This window comes from Aedes albopictus, chromosome 3 (genome assembly GCF_035046485.1).
Source record: "Aedes albopictus strain Foshan chromosome 3, AalbF5, whole genome shotgun sequence".
NCBI classification, from domain to species: Eukaryota; Metazoa; Arthropoda; class Insecta; order Diptera; family Culicidae; genus Aedes; species Aedes albopictus.
The window spans coordinates 336,215,492-336,233,950 of NC_085138.1; the positions used below are offsets into that span (position 1 = coordinate 336,215,492).

At 36.4% G+C, this 18,459-nt stretch overlaps 1 protein-coding gene across 1 annotated transcript; it reads left to right on the top strand.

Annotated features, from left to right (window-relative positions):
- The first annotated feature begins 10,476 nt into the window (after window positions 1–10,476).
- On the top strand, window positions 10,477–11,428 carry LOC134291603 (uncharacterized). Its single transcript, XM_062859569.1, has 2 exons — window positions 10,477–10,635; window positions 10,707–11,428. Exons 1-2 carry the CDS (start codon window positions 10,563–10,565, stop codon window positions 11,354–11,356), a joined length of 723 nt encoding a protein of 240 aa, XP_062715553.1. The 5' UTR covers window positions 10,477–10,562; the 3' UTR covers window positions 11,357–11,428.
- Window positions 11,429–18,459: the final 7,031 nt, after the last annotated feature.

Sequence of the window (18,459 nt, forward strand, 5' to 3'; positions counted from 1 at the left end):
AATTTGTTGCATTTACAGATAACAAGATCAGGAACTATCAGTCAAAATTTGAAAATTTTAAGAGTTACGGCTAGTTGATTGTTTCAAGATAAATAATAAAATTGGTATGCTTTTGTAAATGTAAATGTAATATTAAACTGAAAGTTCTTGATCTACCAAACAACTCTACCGAAGCAACAATATTTCTAATTATTCAGGATCCTGAGATAAACGAAACTAAAAATGTGTATACCTTCTACCGCCTCCTAGTGGAAGGATTTGAAATCATACGGCCCATCAATTTAAAGTTCTTGACCAGCCAAACAACTTTGTCGAGGACACCAACTGTCTAAATAATAAGGTTACGTCTGTCTTTGATATCACAAGAATCACCGACTCATATATCTCAGGACCCTGATTACTTAGAGAGTTATTTTTAAGTATCTTCAGTTTAAAAGTCGTTTGGTTTAAGGTTATACTTGCCTAGTGGTAGTTGAAATTTTGGAAAACCATGCACATTATATTTATTTATAAAAGAAAAGTTGAAACTTTTTAAAAAGTGCCCAAAAATTTACAAATTTTGACTGCTAGTTTCTCAATTAGTCAAAACTTATAGGAAACTTTTTGAGAAATGATTTGCAAACTATTACAAACTTTTATTTAGCATCAACCAGTGGCGAAATCTCACGTCATATGGTAAATTAGCTGTAAGTCTTTGATTTATCAAACAACTTTTCCGAAGACACCAACTCTCTAAGTAAGGTACACCGGGGCAAGTTGAAATAGGTGGGGCAAAATGAAACGCGAAGTTTTGAAATAGTTTTCAATACATTTTAGAAACTTTTTTTTCGCCATAAGATTGTTTGAATCAAAAACTATGTGTTATGGCATTCAAGCTGTTCATCATCATTGGATAACATCATGTTAACCAGCTGTTTCATCTTGCCCCGGTGTACCTTAATTAAGATTTTTTATCACTGTTAGGTCTATTTGTCTCTGAGATCACAGAAGTTGTTCTTAGGGTCCTAAGTGGTATGCAGATCCTCTGTGTAGGATTCTTAATAAAACAATAAATGCACACACGACACAAATAATTTTCATTATTGATTATTGTATTTTTCATTTTTTTTTACACTTCCCGAACAATTCAAGTAGGTACGTCTTTCTTTCACTAAATCCATTTCAAACTTCCAAAAAAGCAACACTCTGGTATGCTTTTGATTCAATAAATTCTCTCAAACAAATTATAGCATTTTCACTTGAATAGACGACATTGCATAGATTATTGAAAAAATGTTTATCTCGTCGGCGTGATGAGTTATATGCTGAAAAATCTAAATATCTGGCGGTGTGAAGTAATGGATCTCAGTGCGCTAGTCTTTGGGACAAAACTAGAAGAATATGGGTGGTACTAAACCGAAGATGGGTGCCGGTGTCATTAACCTTCATGTAGGAATATTCATACTACTGATAGCAATAACTTGGCCCTCCGAGCCATTTATCACAAACCGGATTTTCAATAGAATAAAGTTCTCCGTGAAGCAGTGAAGATAATGCAATAATATAATTACAAATTCGGGCAAATTTGGCTGATTATTCTGGTTCTAACATGATGGGCATTTTCGTGACGTTACAACGCGAGCAGAACCCTGTTTGAAGCTGAACGGGCGTTGTAACGTCACGAAATGTAAAAGTCGATTATCCAAAAACAAATCCAAAATTTATATGTTTTATTTCATTGAATTGAAGAACCAACCAATAAATTTCAATGGTAGAAAAAAAAATAGAATATCATAAAAATCCGAGCAGATTTTTTAAGATGTTGGTTTCGCGGTAGAGAGGGTCGGATTCTAGCGTGTTGTAACGTCACGCTACAAATACGCATTTTAAACACGTTTTTCTAATGCAAACTAAATGTTCCATAGGTCAAAAATATCAGAAATTTTACAATAAATCCGAATATGAAAAAATATTTTGAGGTTTACAATCGTTTTCATGAGTTATAGTGAAAAATCTGTCTACGAATGCGTCAAAACGTTGTAACGTCACGGTAGAATGTGTCAACAATATCAAAAAGTCTGAAATCGAGGCTTTTGGCGTAATATGTTACCTCTTGCAAGCTCGCTTTATTGTAAACGAAGCCAGTTCTGTTCGCTTATGTTATTTTGCAACTTTTATGCAGTTAAACACTTGTTAAAAGCCCCTCCTAGGATAAGCATGTGGTAGAATTATCCCCTGGTACAGTTTTATCACGGGGCTGGACGTTTTTCTTTTGATGGGGCGTATTGCCCCGTTTGTTTTGATAAGGTAAATTTTGGAACGTTTCCGGAATACGTTTCAAAGCTTCCATAGCCGCCCCTCCAGAGGTAAAGTTCTCATGCAACACTTCACTGACTTTAGAAACAACGATTTGCAGTGGACAATAGATGCAATAAGGCGCCAATTTCAGATATATTGCCATTTCTGCTTAGGGGGGGCATAGTATACCTGTTTACCCTAATCTGCTTCCAACAAAATATTCATATACCAGCATCCAAAAGATTGCAATATCTATTAAGATTTCCGATCGGTGGTTTGTAACCAAAAGGTTGCGATTGAGTTTAGAATTAGCTGATGTTAAAATACACGTTAATGAAAAAAGGTTGCATCAAACTTATCGCAGACTTTTGGAAGACAGCTTCTACTATGACCAGGATTCAAGAATGTTGACCTACGCGAAGTTGTAAAGGAGACAACTACGTTATAAATGTATTTTACACACATATCTAGAATATTATAAGGAAAATGCAAGGGATGTAATTATTCAATAAAACTAATTATTAAAAAAGATGCTCAAAATCTTAAATTCAGATAAATTTCTTGTGATAATGGCAACATGGATATCGAAAAGATGGACATTATTTTAGATAAAATTCCAATGAGATAAAAAAATGCTTGAATTCCAGGATGAAATATAATTACACATGCTTGAGAAAATATCTTTAAACGCACCAAAACTGGTATAAATCTCCAAGGAAATTATTTATTTGAGTTCAATTTTTTCTAACAGTTTTCAATCTTATCCAATCTTATGGTACGGCTAGAATAGAGACCACTGGTGCTCAAAGGCGACCGTTCATTATTTTACTCACATGGAAACGAACGACCGGTGCGAAAATGGGTGGATAACGAAATTAAAAATCGTTAACGACGTGCTGTTGCGTGTGTAGTATGAAGCCCATGAGTGGGCTTAGTCTAAGTATGGCTAGATAATAGCGTGGGTCATAGAGGTCGTTTTTGCAGATCAAGATTTTTTTAACCCTTATGTGGCCGGCAGGGTACCCGGGTACCCAGCACCCATTTAAAATACACGGTGTAGAAAAAGGCAAAAAGTTTGCCGGCCACATAACGGTTAATTCCATTTCGGGTTCTAAGTGACTGTACTGAGCGCGATCAGTTATCAGTTATCGCGATTGAAAATTGTATGGGATTTTATGGGGAAAAACTTACTTTTTTGCATTTTCCTTATAAAAGAATGAAATTATTCTGAAAGTATGTAACCGATTACACAGTGCAACATTTTTTTGTCTCAAGAGCAAACTTATGTGTCTCTGACAGATTTTGGGCCGCTAAATCCGAATCTGGGCTCAGATTTGCTCCAACACGTCACAACTTGAAGCTATACCTCAATTTATAGGGCAAAATAAGTGATTTTGGGCTTTTTTGACCGCAAGCCATTAAGCATGGAAATATTTTTTTTAAGCAATCAAAAGATCAATTGGTCAATAAACATCCAAAATTAACGACTCATGCAAAATATTTCGTTTTACTTAATCAAATTAGATAGATTTAAGCATTTTATGTTAGTATGAAAACTCGCATGCAACTTTTGAAGGGTGACTTGTATGGGAAATATCGTACCTAACATAAATCGCTTAAAAGTATCAAATTCGATTTGGTAAAACAAAATATTTTGCATGAGTCGTTAATTTGGATGTATATTGACCAATTAACCTTTTGATTGCTTAAAAAAAATATTTCCATGCTTAATGGCTTGCGGTCAATAAATCTCAAAATCGCATATTTTGCCCTATAAATTGAGGTATAGCTCAAAATTGTGACGTGTTAGAGCAAATCTGAGCCCGGATTCGGATTCAGTGCCCCAAAATCTGTCAGAGACACATAAGTTTGCTCTTGAGACAGACCAAAAGTTAATTTTTGTTACGCTGTGTATGTAAAAATATAACCTCAGATGTCCTGTAAAACTTTGCCGAAGACCGCAGTCTTGTGACAAAAGTTATAACCTGTTGACTGTCTGAGTGTGCTTAATTTAACATGTGAAGAAATAACATCAATAATAAAATCTCATTTTTTAGCCAGAATTGCCAAAAGTAGGGTATTGGTTCCCTTATTAAGCATGTGGCTCCCATTTTCATCCCACGAAAAACAAAGGATTGAAGCGCTGTTTGTTTTGTTTCTTATTTTTGTATTTTTTGTTAGAAGTGAGCACCCATGAAAGCAAAAAGAACGGAGTCAATCGGTGCCGTAATCGCTTGTTTTCGAATAGGATGAAAATGGGAGCATGAGATTACTGATGGCACACATACCCTACATCTTTTTCCACATGCATCGTCCAACTAACAATCACTCATTTTATAAGCACCTTTACGACGAATTAATTCAGCATGATGCTGAATAGCATTTGGATAATTTTCAGGTACAACCTTTGTTCGGGTTTTGTTCACACAAATTTGGAGAAATTTTAAAGCATATGGTTGTGTATCAACTGAACTGTTTGTTGTAAAAGCGTTAAACAACTATATAGTAAAACTGTTATTCAGTTTAAGCAAAAATGATCAAAAATAAATAAGATGCAATTTTTTTCAATTTCCACATTAGTTTATGATTGGCACTTACGCTGTGAACAACTATTGTAAAATAATAACTACACATAAATTAAACTAAATCAACATAAACTTCTCGTGGTTTAATAATGATCACACTTTGACTACTATTCAGCAGTAGTGAATTAGCACAGAGCATTATGGTTAACAACTGACCAACATATTAACTCAGTTGCTGTTCAGTAAAAAACGTGTTTATCATCCTGTGCTCTGAGTCGAAGTATGATGAAACGAAAGCGCTTATTTGACTTGTGAAAAACACATTACATAGATACATGTGCTAATGTTTACATGAACTTAACAAGAAGCAATAAAAAGTCTTGTTAAACTATTTTGTAAAGGAATTACTGCAAATTGAATAATAAAATTAAACGCTTGAAAAGTGTTTTAAATTATCATTGTTAATGCCGATATGAAAGGTTGAACATTGGCTATGTTTTCAATTGAAAAAGCATTTGTACAGTAAAGTGTTCAGCATAATTTTAGTTCAACTATCATTACTATTATAAAGCAACAATTAAGTATGCACGCTTGCTTGCGGCTTGCGATTGATAGTTGGGCGGATCGCTTTGCGGTCTTCGCCAAAGTTTTTCGACACATCCTGAGCTATATTTTAACATTAAAGATACCGTCGTGCGGGCTGTCATTGGGCCAAAGTGGGGTGACATTGGGCCACAATTCCGCACGTTTAGAATACGACGCGAATGCATATTGTGTGCTAGACTACTAGAATACATAATTCTAAGACAGTTTGCATCCACCGTCGGAATCTATGACTTATACCCGACTAGATGGACATTACAAAATTATAACAAGCTGTGTTATTTTGTTACAATATTTTTTTATAACAAAGGTTGTTATAAAACATGTACCGTTAGTAGTTAAAATAACAAAAATTCTAACAAAGATCCCACAAGAAAAGAACAAAAATGTTATAACTTTTGTTATGATCATAACAAAAATATTACAAAACTTGTTCCATGAAATATGATAGAATTTAACAAAATTATAACAAATTGTGTTATAATTCCTTGACAACCTTTTAGGGTAAAAACTAAATTTTTATACTCATTTTTTGGGTAAATATTTTTAAGTGTGTTATTCTATTTTTAGAAAAAATAGGTAACATAAAAAAATAGTTTGCAGCACGTTATAAAATTTCCCGATCCGAACGGGATTTGAACCAAGACACCTACTACGGTAGCAATCTGACGCCTTTGCCAATGAGGCCATCACAACACTTGAAGAGGGCGGTGATAGATGCTATACTGGTTATACGTTTCTACAGTTTCTTCATTCAAATCCTTGTTTGTCAGACGCACACGAGCGGGGTAGTATGCCGTCACATTGAGATCGTTGAAGTATAATAGACTTGATTTGTCGTTAGTGATTTTGTTTTAATCTATCACAATTATATCATATGCAGATATGATACCAGCTGTAAATATAAATTAGTTATATTCCACTTTTTTCATTTTAAGCAATGAAATGGAATCTATCACATAAGGGGTCATCCATTAACTTTATCGTCACGTTTGGAGGAGGCAGGGAGGGTTGAAAATTTCCAAGTTTAGCGCGACGTACTTAACAAATGCTCCCCAAGGTCGAAGCAAAATATGTAGAATAAACAAATTCCATGTTATAATTATTTAGTTCCACTTTTGATTTCTCCATGTTCAATAATACTTGGTATACTTTTTGGCGAAATTAGAACAGCAGTACTGTTTTGGTATTTATTGTAATCGAACCAATGTTTTCGAGTGTCAAGATACGTCATTTGTGTAAAATTCAACTCAAAAGTATTCGAAGGCATACAAAACGTAGTTCCATGTACCGGAAACATTGTTCGTCCGGTCGCAAATTGCAGCACATGCAATATCCGTCGTTTTAGATAGGATGATTTTACAGGATTGTTCTATTCGTCTTGAGGGTTTTATCGGCCAAATTGCCTGAAACATCCCGGTCAACCAGTGAGAGATTTTCGATATCGATGGATATCGATTTGTATTGAATCGATGGCGAACACTATCGTCAGATAAAGCACTATAAAGGAAATTCGAATCTGGTTGATAGGGATGCTCACGCAGAAATGACAAAACAATAAAACGCATGATTGATTTACAAACTGAGAATTCACTTATTCTAAAACTGTATATGTTTGTTCTTACTTAGAGTTTATCAATAAAAACAACGCATTATCATCATTTCACGTTAGAAACTTCAGTCGTTTCTACAAAATGAAGTTCACAATCTTAAGGCGAAACTGGAAGCTTTTTCTCATTTTTTGGTTTTTGATTTTTCATTAAATAACGAAGCAATATTTTCAAAATCGGTTTTCGTGCAAATGTAGAGCATGGATCAAGGTATTTTCTGATTTTTTTTGTGGTGGAAAAAGTTTTCCATTTTTTGCAGAAACAATTTTTTTTGTAAAATTTTATTCAAAAATGGTTTCAGCAAAAACGAAAAACATTTTCCACCACGAAAAAAAATCAGGAGATACCTTGATCCATACTCTACATGTGTACGAAAGCCGATTTTGAAAATATTGCTTAGTTAATTTATAAAAAATCAAAAACCAAAAAGTGAGGAAATGCTTCCAGTTTCGCCTTAATATAACTTTCGAACTGTTTGTCCAATCAAGTGAGTGGTTGTTTTTGGGGTATACAAATGTGTTGGAAATAACACAATGTTGTTGATGAAGCATCGAATAACTTATGAAAATAGCGCATCTTCTTACATATTGAGAGACTCATGAAGTTAAATTCCGAATATCTCGGAAACGGTTACTTTCAGAAAGGTTATCACAATAGACGTTCGGTCAGTGCAAGCGGTTTAACTGCAATGCTTTTTAACTGCAAGCACCTCCAAGTGTCAAAATGGTGCGCCATGTTAGCCCAAATGAACAGATGGATGAAGTTCACGTTCATTTAATGTCAGTTGATGGTTTGTTGATACTGTCAGGCGTTCCAGTTATCGGATTTTTGTTCTCTAAATGAAACGTAAACCTGTTGCAGTTATCGAACGTCTACTGTATCTTTGATATCCTACTGAAATTTGAAAACGGTCTGATAAAAAGTTCCAAACCTTTTTTCACGTTGTTTGCCCGACTACCTATCGCGTAAGAATACAAAACTAAGGTTAACAGAGAAGAAAGAAAAGCTAATGATCTGATGAAGGGGAAGATTGTCAATGTTTACTTGTTTTGTTTCACACCAGACAAGACTTAACAATCATGCTACAACACTAACCTAACATCATCTAGATTCTAGAAAACACTGTGCTGTTGCGCCAACAGGTTCTTCGCCACAGCTTCCAGCAGAAAGTGTGTTCTTTAAAACGCTTCAAAACACTGCTGGTTTGGGAAGAATTTGGCAGATTATAACTAAATGATAACTCTGTTGCAGATTTTTTAAACAAATATGACGCAGTCCCCAAATTACGCGTTGCTCAAGGGAGAGGGAAAAGTACAACCGAACGTTACGGTCCATACAAAAATTTTAGGACTTTCATACAAAAAAGCGTAACGGAAGAGGGGGAGTTGTTAAAACATGATTCTAGCGTTGCGTTTTAAATGAATGCTATAAGTTTTATTTTATGGCTTTTGACTCGAGTGACCAGTATTACAAAAATGATAAAACTTTTTCGCGTCAATATAAAAAACCTAACACATTTTGAAATTATTTTGTTACAAAAAATGTAGCAAATACTACAATAAATGTGTAACGATATTTTGTTTTAGGCGATTACTTTGATATGTATAATGTAACAAATGCTGTTTTATATTTGTTTTAATAAACGATACAAGTTTTGTTTTTAAAATAATAACAAATTTTGTTACAATTTTGTTATGGTTATTTACATATACGAATCCTTCCAACAAAATTATATCAAATTGTGTTATTTCTAACAACAGTTGTAATAATTTTGTTATAATCTTGTTAGGAGCTTCTGGTCGGGTATTGAATCCGTGGGATCGAAGGACCAATGTTACCCTCTAGGCCCAATGTCACCCCGAACGACGGTTATATGATATATAACAATTTTGAGCAACTTTCATGAAAAATACGAAAAAAGTATGTTTCCCCATGTAAATTTCACACGAATTTCAATCGTGATGCGCAAAATGTAGGCTAAACCAATCATGCTCAAATTTTGCACAATTGTTTGGGACCTCAAAGACCATCTTAAAAACTTTGATCTGATTAAATCTGATCAATTTTTAATTGTCCCATACACCGTTGACCCACCCTACTAGATAAACATGTTTTTAGAAACATCAAAATTGTATCGTTTTGAGATATTATCATATCAAATAAATTGTACTACAGCACCATCTAGTAAGAAATTCTTTACACTTGAAATTAGAATTATAAACCACAGCTATAAACTTTGCAGCAACGGTTGCGGTACCTGGTGAGCTGATCCTGAAGTTAAGTTTTCAACAAGAGCCTCCCTCGTTCTTGGATCTATGGATCTTCTGAACAACTTCTCCGAAGACAATGAAATTCTCAAGATGTGCACTTCAAAAGTACTGTCCTATAAATTGGAAGCTGGGCGCATATAAGTTAATTTAAAAGATCCTACGGCTTTCTGGTTACAAGCAACGGTCCTGAGCTGACTGCATTCCCTTTCAGCGCCATTAGCTGTAGATACGCGAAACTTAAAACGCCAACCAAGAATACTTCACCAAGTCAGTACCACCTGCTGGGGCGCACTTATCCGCGTGTTCAACAAGTCAAACGATTCGCTGGAAACGCACTTCTCTCTTTAGCATCTCTCGACAAACAGCGTGCAGTCGGTACCGCTTGAGAGGTGAGAAATCATTCTTCTGGAAGAAAAAGCGCAGCTCGTGGGGGTTATGCAAAAATATCGTTTGAATTTGAAAGCTGTCTTCGCTTTTCTAATTTCTTATACTAGACAAAAGGTAAGTGCTAAATCTTGATGACTTTTAGATCTTATTGTCTTATCAAATGAAGAAACATAAAATACATGTCACAGTCATCATAATTAGGATAGAGAGTATGACTGTTGCCATTGAACATATAAACGAAACGTAACTTTTCAGTGACCATCAAGGTGACCATTTAACTAGCACTAATCTCGGCTCCAGCAATCAGCGAAACGTCTAACTGTTGATTGGTTCTTCAAGCCTCTTCTGATCTTCTGTTTTGCTCTCATACTTCTGAAATGACCCAACAGGCGATTCTTTCTACACCGGTTCAGATCGAATCTTAACGATCACGATACACACATGCCATAATACGCACATTTCACTCTACGGAGCCCATCTCGAAACCGCCCACTGACTGATGGATGGTGCAATAATATATTCGAACGACATCCCGCCGCAAGCCACTCCAGAGCATCCCAAAAGATCCCCTGTAGGTAATTGGGTTTATGGAGTGAAAATCCAAGAGCAAAAAAAAAAGCTACAAAATGTAAACCCCCGACCAGTTCCGAGAACCAATCACACCTTCAGCACGCGAACGGTTTGGACGCTAACGACTCCCAACTCAACCCAACGACGACGATGACGATGCTGATCAGCTGTTTGCAAACCAGTTGACCGGATCGGGAGGTCCAGGTGAAATTGGGCACCTATAAAAATGACAAGCGAAACTCGCTAATCATTCATTCCGGTGGTGGTAATTGTCGGAAGAGCATCACACCCACGGCGAAAGTGAAAAACTGTTGTGCAGAATGTTCAAATTGGTGGTGTGCCTCTCGGTGTTGGGCCTGGTGGCCTGTTACGACTTCAAAGACTCGTTCTACAGTGAGTTTGATTGATACTTTTAATGAGTTGATATGTTTAAGCATAATGTGATTCGATATTTCCCATTACAGATGAACTGGTCCTGGAGGATATTCTGGACAGCGAGGACACCCCGACGCTGATGGACCGTTTCAAGCGATCCAACCCGGAGATGGACGACAAATGCAAGCGCCACCACAGGCACAAGTGCTGCAACGATGCCAACGGTGACAACATGGACAAGTACCGTGAAACGAAGAAGCAGTGCTTCACGGAGGTCCGCTCCAAGGAACGTTCGGCCCGTGGTATGATGAACCCGGTCGACATGTTCGATTGCGAGAAGATGAACAAAACCAAGCAGGAGTACATCTGTGCCGTGGAATGCGTCGGACGCAAGTTCGACATCATCGACAAGGAGGGCAACCTGATGAGCGCGGACAAACTGGTCAAGTTCACCAAGGACAACTTCGCTGCCGATCCATGGCAGGACGCCGTGGTTGATGAATTGGTTGCATCCTGTCTGAAGGAGGTCGCCGAGAAGAACGAGAAGATGAAGGCTACCGGAGATCATACGACATGCAATCCGTCCTCGTCCAACTTTGGATACTGCATGTGGCGTCAGATGACTTTGGCCTGCCCGAAGGACAAACAGGATACGTCCAAAAAGTGTGAGAGGATGCGTGAACGGTTTGCCAACAACGAGCCTTTCTCCATGGACCACAAGCACGATTTCGATGATTAGGAGATTACGATTAGATTGATGACTTGATATTTTATGAGTGAAAACAATTTGAAATTGGAAAACAAAGTGATTGAGTGAATTTTCTAAGAAGTAATTAAACGTTACAGATGACAGTCCATTTTTATATCACATAGGGTATGTGTCCCATAAGGGAGCGTTCATAAATGACATGTTTATTAGGGGGGAGGGGAATTATGTAACGAGCCATGTACAGGGGATAGACAAAATGATCGGGACAGGCACAATTTTCGCTTCTCAAAAAATTTCAAATAGCTGTAACTTTTTGAAAAGTGCATCAAATATCAAATATTACTGTAAGTTGATTAACTAGTTGTGCATCAGTGGACAAAATTTGGGAAATATCGGACTATTCTGCACGAAGTTATAAAGATTCGAGAAAAAGGTATATTTATCCGATAGCCAACTTTGAGCTGTTATATCTCCGGATTCAATGAACCGAATGCAATGAAATTTTGTCCATTTATGACTTATATAATGAGCTCTGAAAAACGTTTGACGCAACTTAAAATTATTAACAAGAGACAAAGTTATAACGTAAATAAATCGTTATTATGGTTTTTGAGTAAATTGGTATACTTTTAGTATGCATTCCATTACTTTTTCAATGAATTGCCGGCCATATTGATACTTTCTTACAAAACATATCTGTATTCAAGACAATTAGAGGGAATTTGAATGAACTACAATAAACATCTTGAATTTAAAAACGATGTTGAAATTTAAAAAAAATTGGTGTTTTATTAGAAAAATAATGTAATCGTTATAATTTTCTTCCACGTTAAGAATTTCAAGTTAAGTCAAAAAATTTTCAAAGCTCATTATATAAGTTATAAATGGTCAAAATTTCATTACATTCGGTTTATTGAATCCCGAGATATAACAGCTCAAAGTTGGCTATCGAATAAATATACCTTTTTCTAGAATCTTTATAACTTCATGCAGAATAGTCCGATATTTTCCAAATTTTGTCCACTGATGCACAACTAGTTGATCAACTTACAGTAAAAAATTGAGAATATTTGATGCACTTTTCAAAAAGTTACAGCTATTTGAAATTTTTTTGAGAAGCGAAAACTTTGCCTGTCCCGATCATTTTGTCTATCCCCTGTATTAGGTATGGGAAAGTATGCTACGAGGGGTAATCGCATTCGCCCAAATTCATCCTATTCAAAAACAAGCGATTACGGCACCGATTAGTTCCGTTCTTTCTGTTTTCATGCGTGCTCACTTCTAACAAAAATACAAAAAAAAACGAAATAAAACCAGGGAGGGTGTAGGCACGTCAAACTCGAACAAACTACGCCTACCTAACATGGATCGAGCGGACCTTCCCCATCGGCGATGCGATTTCGCGGGCCATCCCCATCGGCTACACAAACCGATTTCCAAGCAGGATTCGACCAGGCCCCAGTTCGCGTTGCCAATCAGCACTAACACACTCGCAAAAGATGAGCATTACGCCTGCCTTGCCGCTTGCGGATCCCTGAATAAAACAAACAGCGCTTCAATTCTTTATTTTCGTAAAAAATGAACATGAGACCAAATGCTTAATAAGGGATCCAATACCCTAGTTATATTCACAACACAACAGAAAGCTGCAAACAAAACTGTCCAACTAAACATTTTTCCTGTTTTTCCATAATTAAAAAAATAAGAACAAAATAGCTGACAGATCTGCAGTGTCATTATATGTTGAAGCGGTAAGCGCGCGAAGGCTTTATAGAACTATGCTAAGGTTACTGAATTCATTTCCCAGTCGGTCCAGAAACTTTTCGTAGTAGATTATTATTATTATTATTATTATTATTGTTATTGATGAGATTCTCCGCCCAAAGTTTCGTTATGGAAACCTAGTGCATAGAGTATCATCGTATCTGCCACAAGATATATGCAAAAACTGTCATTGAAAGCTCTCAGGTGAAAACTGTGGAAGTTGTCAAAGACTGTGCTACACCAAGAATAAGGAGAGAGGAAGATATCTTCGAATGAACTCTTTGACTTCTCGAAAGAAAGAGTATTTGAAGGATCCCAGATGAGAATGTTTATCCGATCGCTTGAATATTTTTACGAAAAAAAATGATAGTTTTAGCAAAAGGCCTGGGGAAATTCTGAAAGAATTTATTAAGAACTATCCATTGCCAAAGCAATGTGACACTGTTGCACAAACTCTATTGACAAAATTCCCTGAGTTAGTGAGAAAATAATTGGCGATTTTTTTTTCAACAGAATTCATTGGAAAACTTTGAAAACAACGTTAAGGTTATTCTTCGACAAACTACCTGAAATTAAAAAAGGCTTTTTGGCAAAGATAGAAAAATGTATCAGAGCTCAAGGAGTTTTTGTCTCATTTTTCTGTACACAGTTTCAGAATAAATTTGTGTGAGCATACTTGAGGCCTGAAGAGGTTTTCAATAAAAAAAAACTATCCAAAGATAGTTTACCAGATGAATTTTTAAAGGATTTGAAATCTTTTTTAATAGAACCGATAGTTTTTTTTTCAAAAATTTGAAATTTGACAAAAATCAAGATTTTTTTAATATTTTTGATTTTGTGATTTTTTACTCAAATGGGAGTTCTTCACAATAACAAGTATGAAGAAAAAGAAATTTTTCGTAGAGCTTCTACACAAATTTAGATTTTTTTGCAAAAAATCATATGTTTGTACAGAAAGTTTGTATAGTAATCCTGGCAAAATTTACATTTGCTGATTCCAGATATGTTTTGAACAAAACTTTTTCAGAAATTGTTTGAGTTATCTCCGGAAAATTGTCTGAGCAGTCATGAGAATTTTCTTGAAGGATTAATACGCCCATTCAATCAAAGGGAGGTCATTTCTTAATCCGCTTCGATCTCTACTCCATTACACTCTGAGCAGAAAATTAATCTCAGAGTTGCAAGCTTTTTCTATGAATTATACTAAGAAAACACACTCAAGGGTAACTAAAAGCATCAATTCTCGATGCTAAACCTTTTTTTGTGCAGTTTTTTTGTGTACTTTTAATTTCTGCACTTTTTTATGCCCAGCTGCACCTTTTTAGGGCAGCTACTTAGAGCCAATATTGGGCAATGAAAAGAAGAAAAAAAATAAGAATAAGAAAATGTAATAATTACGGAAACGGTGGCCAAGGGGCGTTATAGGGGAGAGTAAAGGGGATCCCAGAGGCATTTTAAGGGCTACCAAGCAGTCCCGTATGCGTTCAAATGGGTCTCAGGGTCGCCTTAGGGATTTTTTTTTTCATGGTGCTCCAAGGGATTCAGAGCGCTTCAGAAGGTCTTAGGGACGTTTCACGGGGTCTCAGGGGGTTCACACTTGGCCTCAGGAGTGCTTCAAGGGATCTCAGGCGGTTCCAGGGAAATTCCAGAGAGTCTTAAGGGCGTTTCAAGGGGTTGTAGGAAGTACCAGAAGATGTCAGAAGCATTTCAAGGGGTCCAAGCGGCGTACTGAGGGTACTGAGAGGTCTCATGTGCGTTTAAGGGAGTCTCAGTGAGTTCCAAGGGGCTCCAGGCAGGGATTGTCGGCATGTACATTGCGGTTTCGAAAAAAGCTAGTGCATGAGCAAGCAATCTCAAGTGCTTTTTTGTCGAGAGTTGGAGGCTATGAGTGCCTGTGCGAGAAACAAATCGTAGGACTGGCTCTACTCTACGACGCAGAGAGGGCAGAGAGTAATGCACAGTGCTTGGGATTGTGTTTGTCACTAGTAAGTGTCAAATGGGTTCACGGGTCTTAGGGAGGTTCCAAGAGGCCAGGCCCGCAGGTATCAGGTGCGTTTCAGACGTCTCAGAGGCGTTTCAGAGAGTCTCAGAGGATTCAAGGGTTCTCACGAGCGCTACATGGGGTCTCAGAGGCATTTAAGATCGTTTCAGGGGGGTACCAGAAGGGCTCAGGGACGCTTCAGGACGTCTCAGAGGCTTTAACGGGGTTTTCTGGGGTTTATCATGGGTCACAGAGGGTTCCATGCGGTCTCAGTGGAGCTTCAATGAGGTTGAAGAGCCTTCCAGGTGATCTCAGGGGCATGTTAAGGAGTCTCAGGTACATTTCAGAGAGTTTAAAAGGATCTCGAGAGCCTTTTACCCCCTCCGGAAACCCCCGTTAAACCGCTTGAAAGGTTCCTGGGACCTTCATAATCCCTTTGAAACACCCTTGAAATCCCCGTAATCCATTTGAGATGCATCTGAAAACATCCTTAACAGCAGTATTGCAGGGTCTCAATATCAACTAACATTTGAAGCGTTAATCGATATGGACTACCTCTCATATTTCAGACATTAGCCATAATTAACCACCGAATCAACCATACTAAGACCTAACAGTTATCTGATGTGGGTCCAACACAAGGTCGAACAGTGGTCCAACATTGGGCAAAACTTGACCCTACTTTGATCGTTATGACGTAGAACGCAATTTCTAAAATACGCAGAAATATTTTAACATCACCCTGTTAAATTTATCTGCAAAAGTTGTTTTGAAGTGATCAATTTGACCCCGGATTACGGTACTTTAGCTGATTTTCTGCGTTCCTTGGTACAAAAATGAGCCGCTTATGTTTTGACTGAACCCGAGCAGAGGAAAATATCAAAATAATAACAACGGAATCACAAAGCCTGTTTTTATATCTCGGTTTGTTATTATTAACTTATTAAGTCATCACCGTTCCATAACATGTTCTGTTGGGCAATCTTATTTTGTTATGATCGTGCTCTTGGTATATTTTCTTTAAATTACATTTCAATAACATGTTTTGTTGTAGCACAAGTTCAGTTATTATTGTGTCATTGAGACTGTACAAATATTTGATCATTAATATTACAACATAACTAGCTTTGCAATCAAAACTACACCCAGGGCCGGATCTAAGGGGGGGCCGGGGGGGCCCGGGCCCCGGGCCCCCACATTTTAGGGGCCCCCACAAAAACATTTTTTGGTTGCTAACACTAGCTTTATTTTTCATATTGCTCAAGTACTGTTCGAAAAAAAGGAAGAATATTTTTGGTTATCTCTCCGAGGGGCCTCCACATCCGCTCGGGCCCCGGGCCCCCACAATCCTTAATCCGGGCCTGACTACACCATTCGAGATTTTCGTTGTACACAGAATTCCGTGAGGAACTGTAAGAGAAAATATTATTTTGTCATCAGTTCCTCTTCTTATTGACATTACGTTTTAACTGTGACAGTGCCAACTTTTCAGCCTTTTTGTTTTATAAGCACTTTGAAAAGTATACCTGTTTTTTTGTCCCAGTTTCAGTAAGATATGAATACGAAAATAGAAAGTGTAATAGAGTGTTAGGCATTTTATGAAACATTTTGGATCAACTGGTGGAATTCAACGACGAACAACACATTTTCGACAAAAATGTAAAAAAATAAGTCATCAAGAACTCCATTGATTATTTTTAGACATTTTATTTTTATTGATTTCACTGCATCGAGCCCACTTAGATTCACTTGGATAAATGTGTCAATAAATGAGGTAATAATGTAAATAAATCTTATAAACAATGAACCACCTAATAAAGGGTTTCAAAACGACGGTAGTTTTTCATCGTAAGTTGTTTGGAAAATAAACGAAAACTATTGTTTCTCTCTGTTTTCGTCCCAATTATGAATGAAAAAATTAACAATAGATCCTATTGTTGCGTATCCCATTGAATACATATGGGACTTTGGAGGAGTTCCTATCAGAATCAGAAAAAAAGCAAATTTTGTTTTCGGATTGTTATCAATAACGCATTCATATCAAAATTTGTTATTGAAATATTTTAAAAATTCGCTCTTATTAAGTTGTTATTGAAACTAACATAACATGTTATTACACAGGTCTTCCAGGAACATTTTTTTGTTATAATTTTTGTTATTTTGCCGCTTATGACATACAAGTTTATAACAGGATGTGTTATGTAAATAACATGAAAATAACTCTTTCCGCTACTCAGTTATTTTTCCAAAATAACACATTTTATTATGCTGTTGCTATTCCCTTCTGCTCGGGAAATGATAGCTTCAATTGATGGAGTCACATGATTTTCTACATGTAGAACGTAAATAATTTTTATACCTTGGTTTTGTTGGCGATACCACTGTTCGCCGTTACAGAGATTACGAAAGCAGCGCACGTACTTCCCAATGTTCACAATTCAAGAGCTACTGTAACAGATAGTTATGCGCCGACCAAAAAATAATTGAAAATTCGTATTTTTACGTATAAAACTACTTAAAAGGACAAAAAACAAATTAGCTTATACATGAAAATAATATTTGTGTGTGACCAAAAATTGTGCAATGAGTGCACAAATTTCAATGAAAAAACTTTAAGTACATAATGTTTTTTAACCATACTTAAGTTGAAGCGAAACCAAAAAATCCAAAAACAAAACCTAAGAAAAATAAATACAATCGTTATTTGAGATTTTTTTTACTGTCGTACGGTAAAAAAATAAAGATTAATAATTTCTCAGATACATATGTGAATTTTCAGACCGTCTCGGATAACATTTTACAAGGTCAATTTTTTTCTTATTTTCTTATTAAAACATGAATTAAATTTGCTGTAACCTAAATATAGTTGGATGTAGGCAAAAAATATACATAGCTTTTTCATTGAAACTTATACGAAGAATCTACTTTTGAATGAAAAATCGATCCTTTATATTTTCGATTGTTTTAAAAATCGATAAAAAACAAATTCAAGAAAAAAAGATGAAGCATTTGACTATCTTGGGCTACTTTCAAATTTTGAGGCTAGAAGTCAGCTTTCTATAGAAAAATAATTTTAAAAAAATCTACGGATGGGGCTTTAAAAAAATGATATTATATGACATCTAACATAGAACCGCAATGAATATTACTCTTAGTGTATTTTTCAACGATCCTTCTAATATACTTACTCAAACATCTTCGACCATTTCAAAGTTAGGTGAAGAATATTACAAAACCAATATGTAACAAGAAATGCCCGTGTAGCTTCCGGCTTAGAATAGCATTACGGACAACCTGTTCCGGGGGTAAAAGCCCACCAAACAGGTAACCCCAATCCATGGAGGTGTCAGGCGACCCGTGCAGAGGGATGAATGGTTGAGGGAGTTTA

Coding starts and splice junctions, on each gene's coding strand:
- LOC134291603 (XM_062859569.1), top strand. CDS start 10,563: ATGTTCAAATTGGTGGTGTGCCTCTCGGTGTTGGGCCTGGTGGCCTGT. Junction 10,636..10,706: donor CTTCAAAGACTCGTTCTACA/GTGAGTTTGATT, acceptor TTCCCATTACAG/ATGAACTGGTCCTGGAGGAT.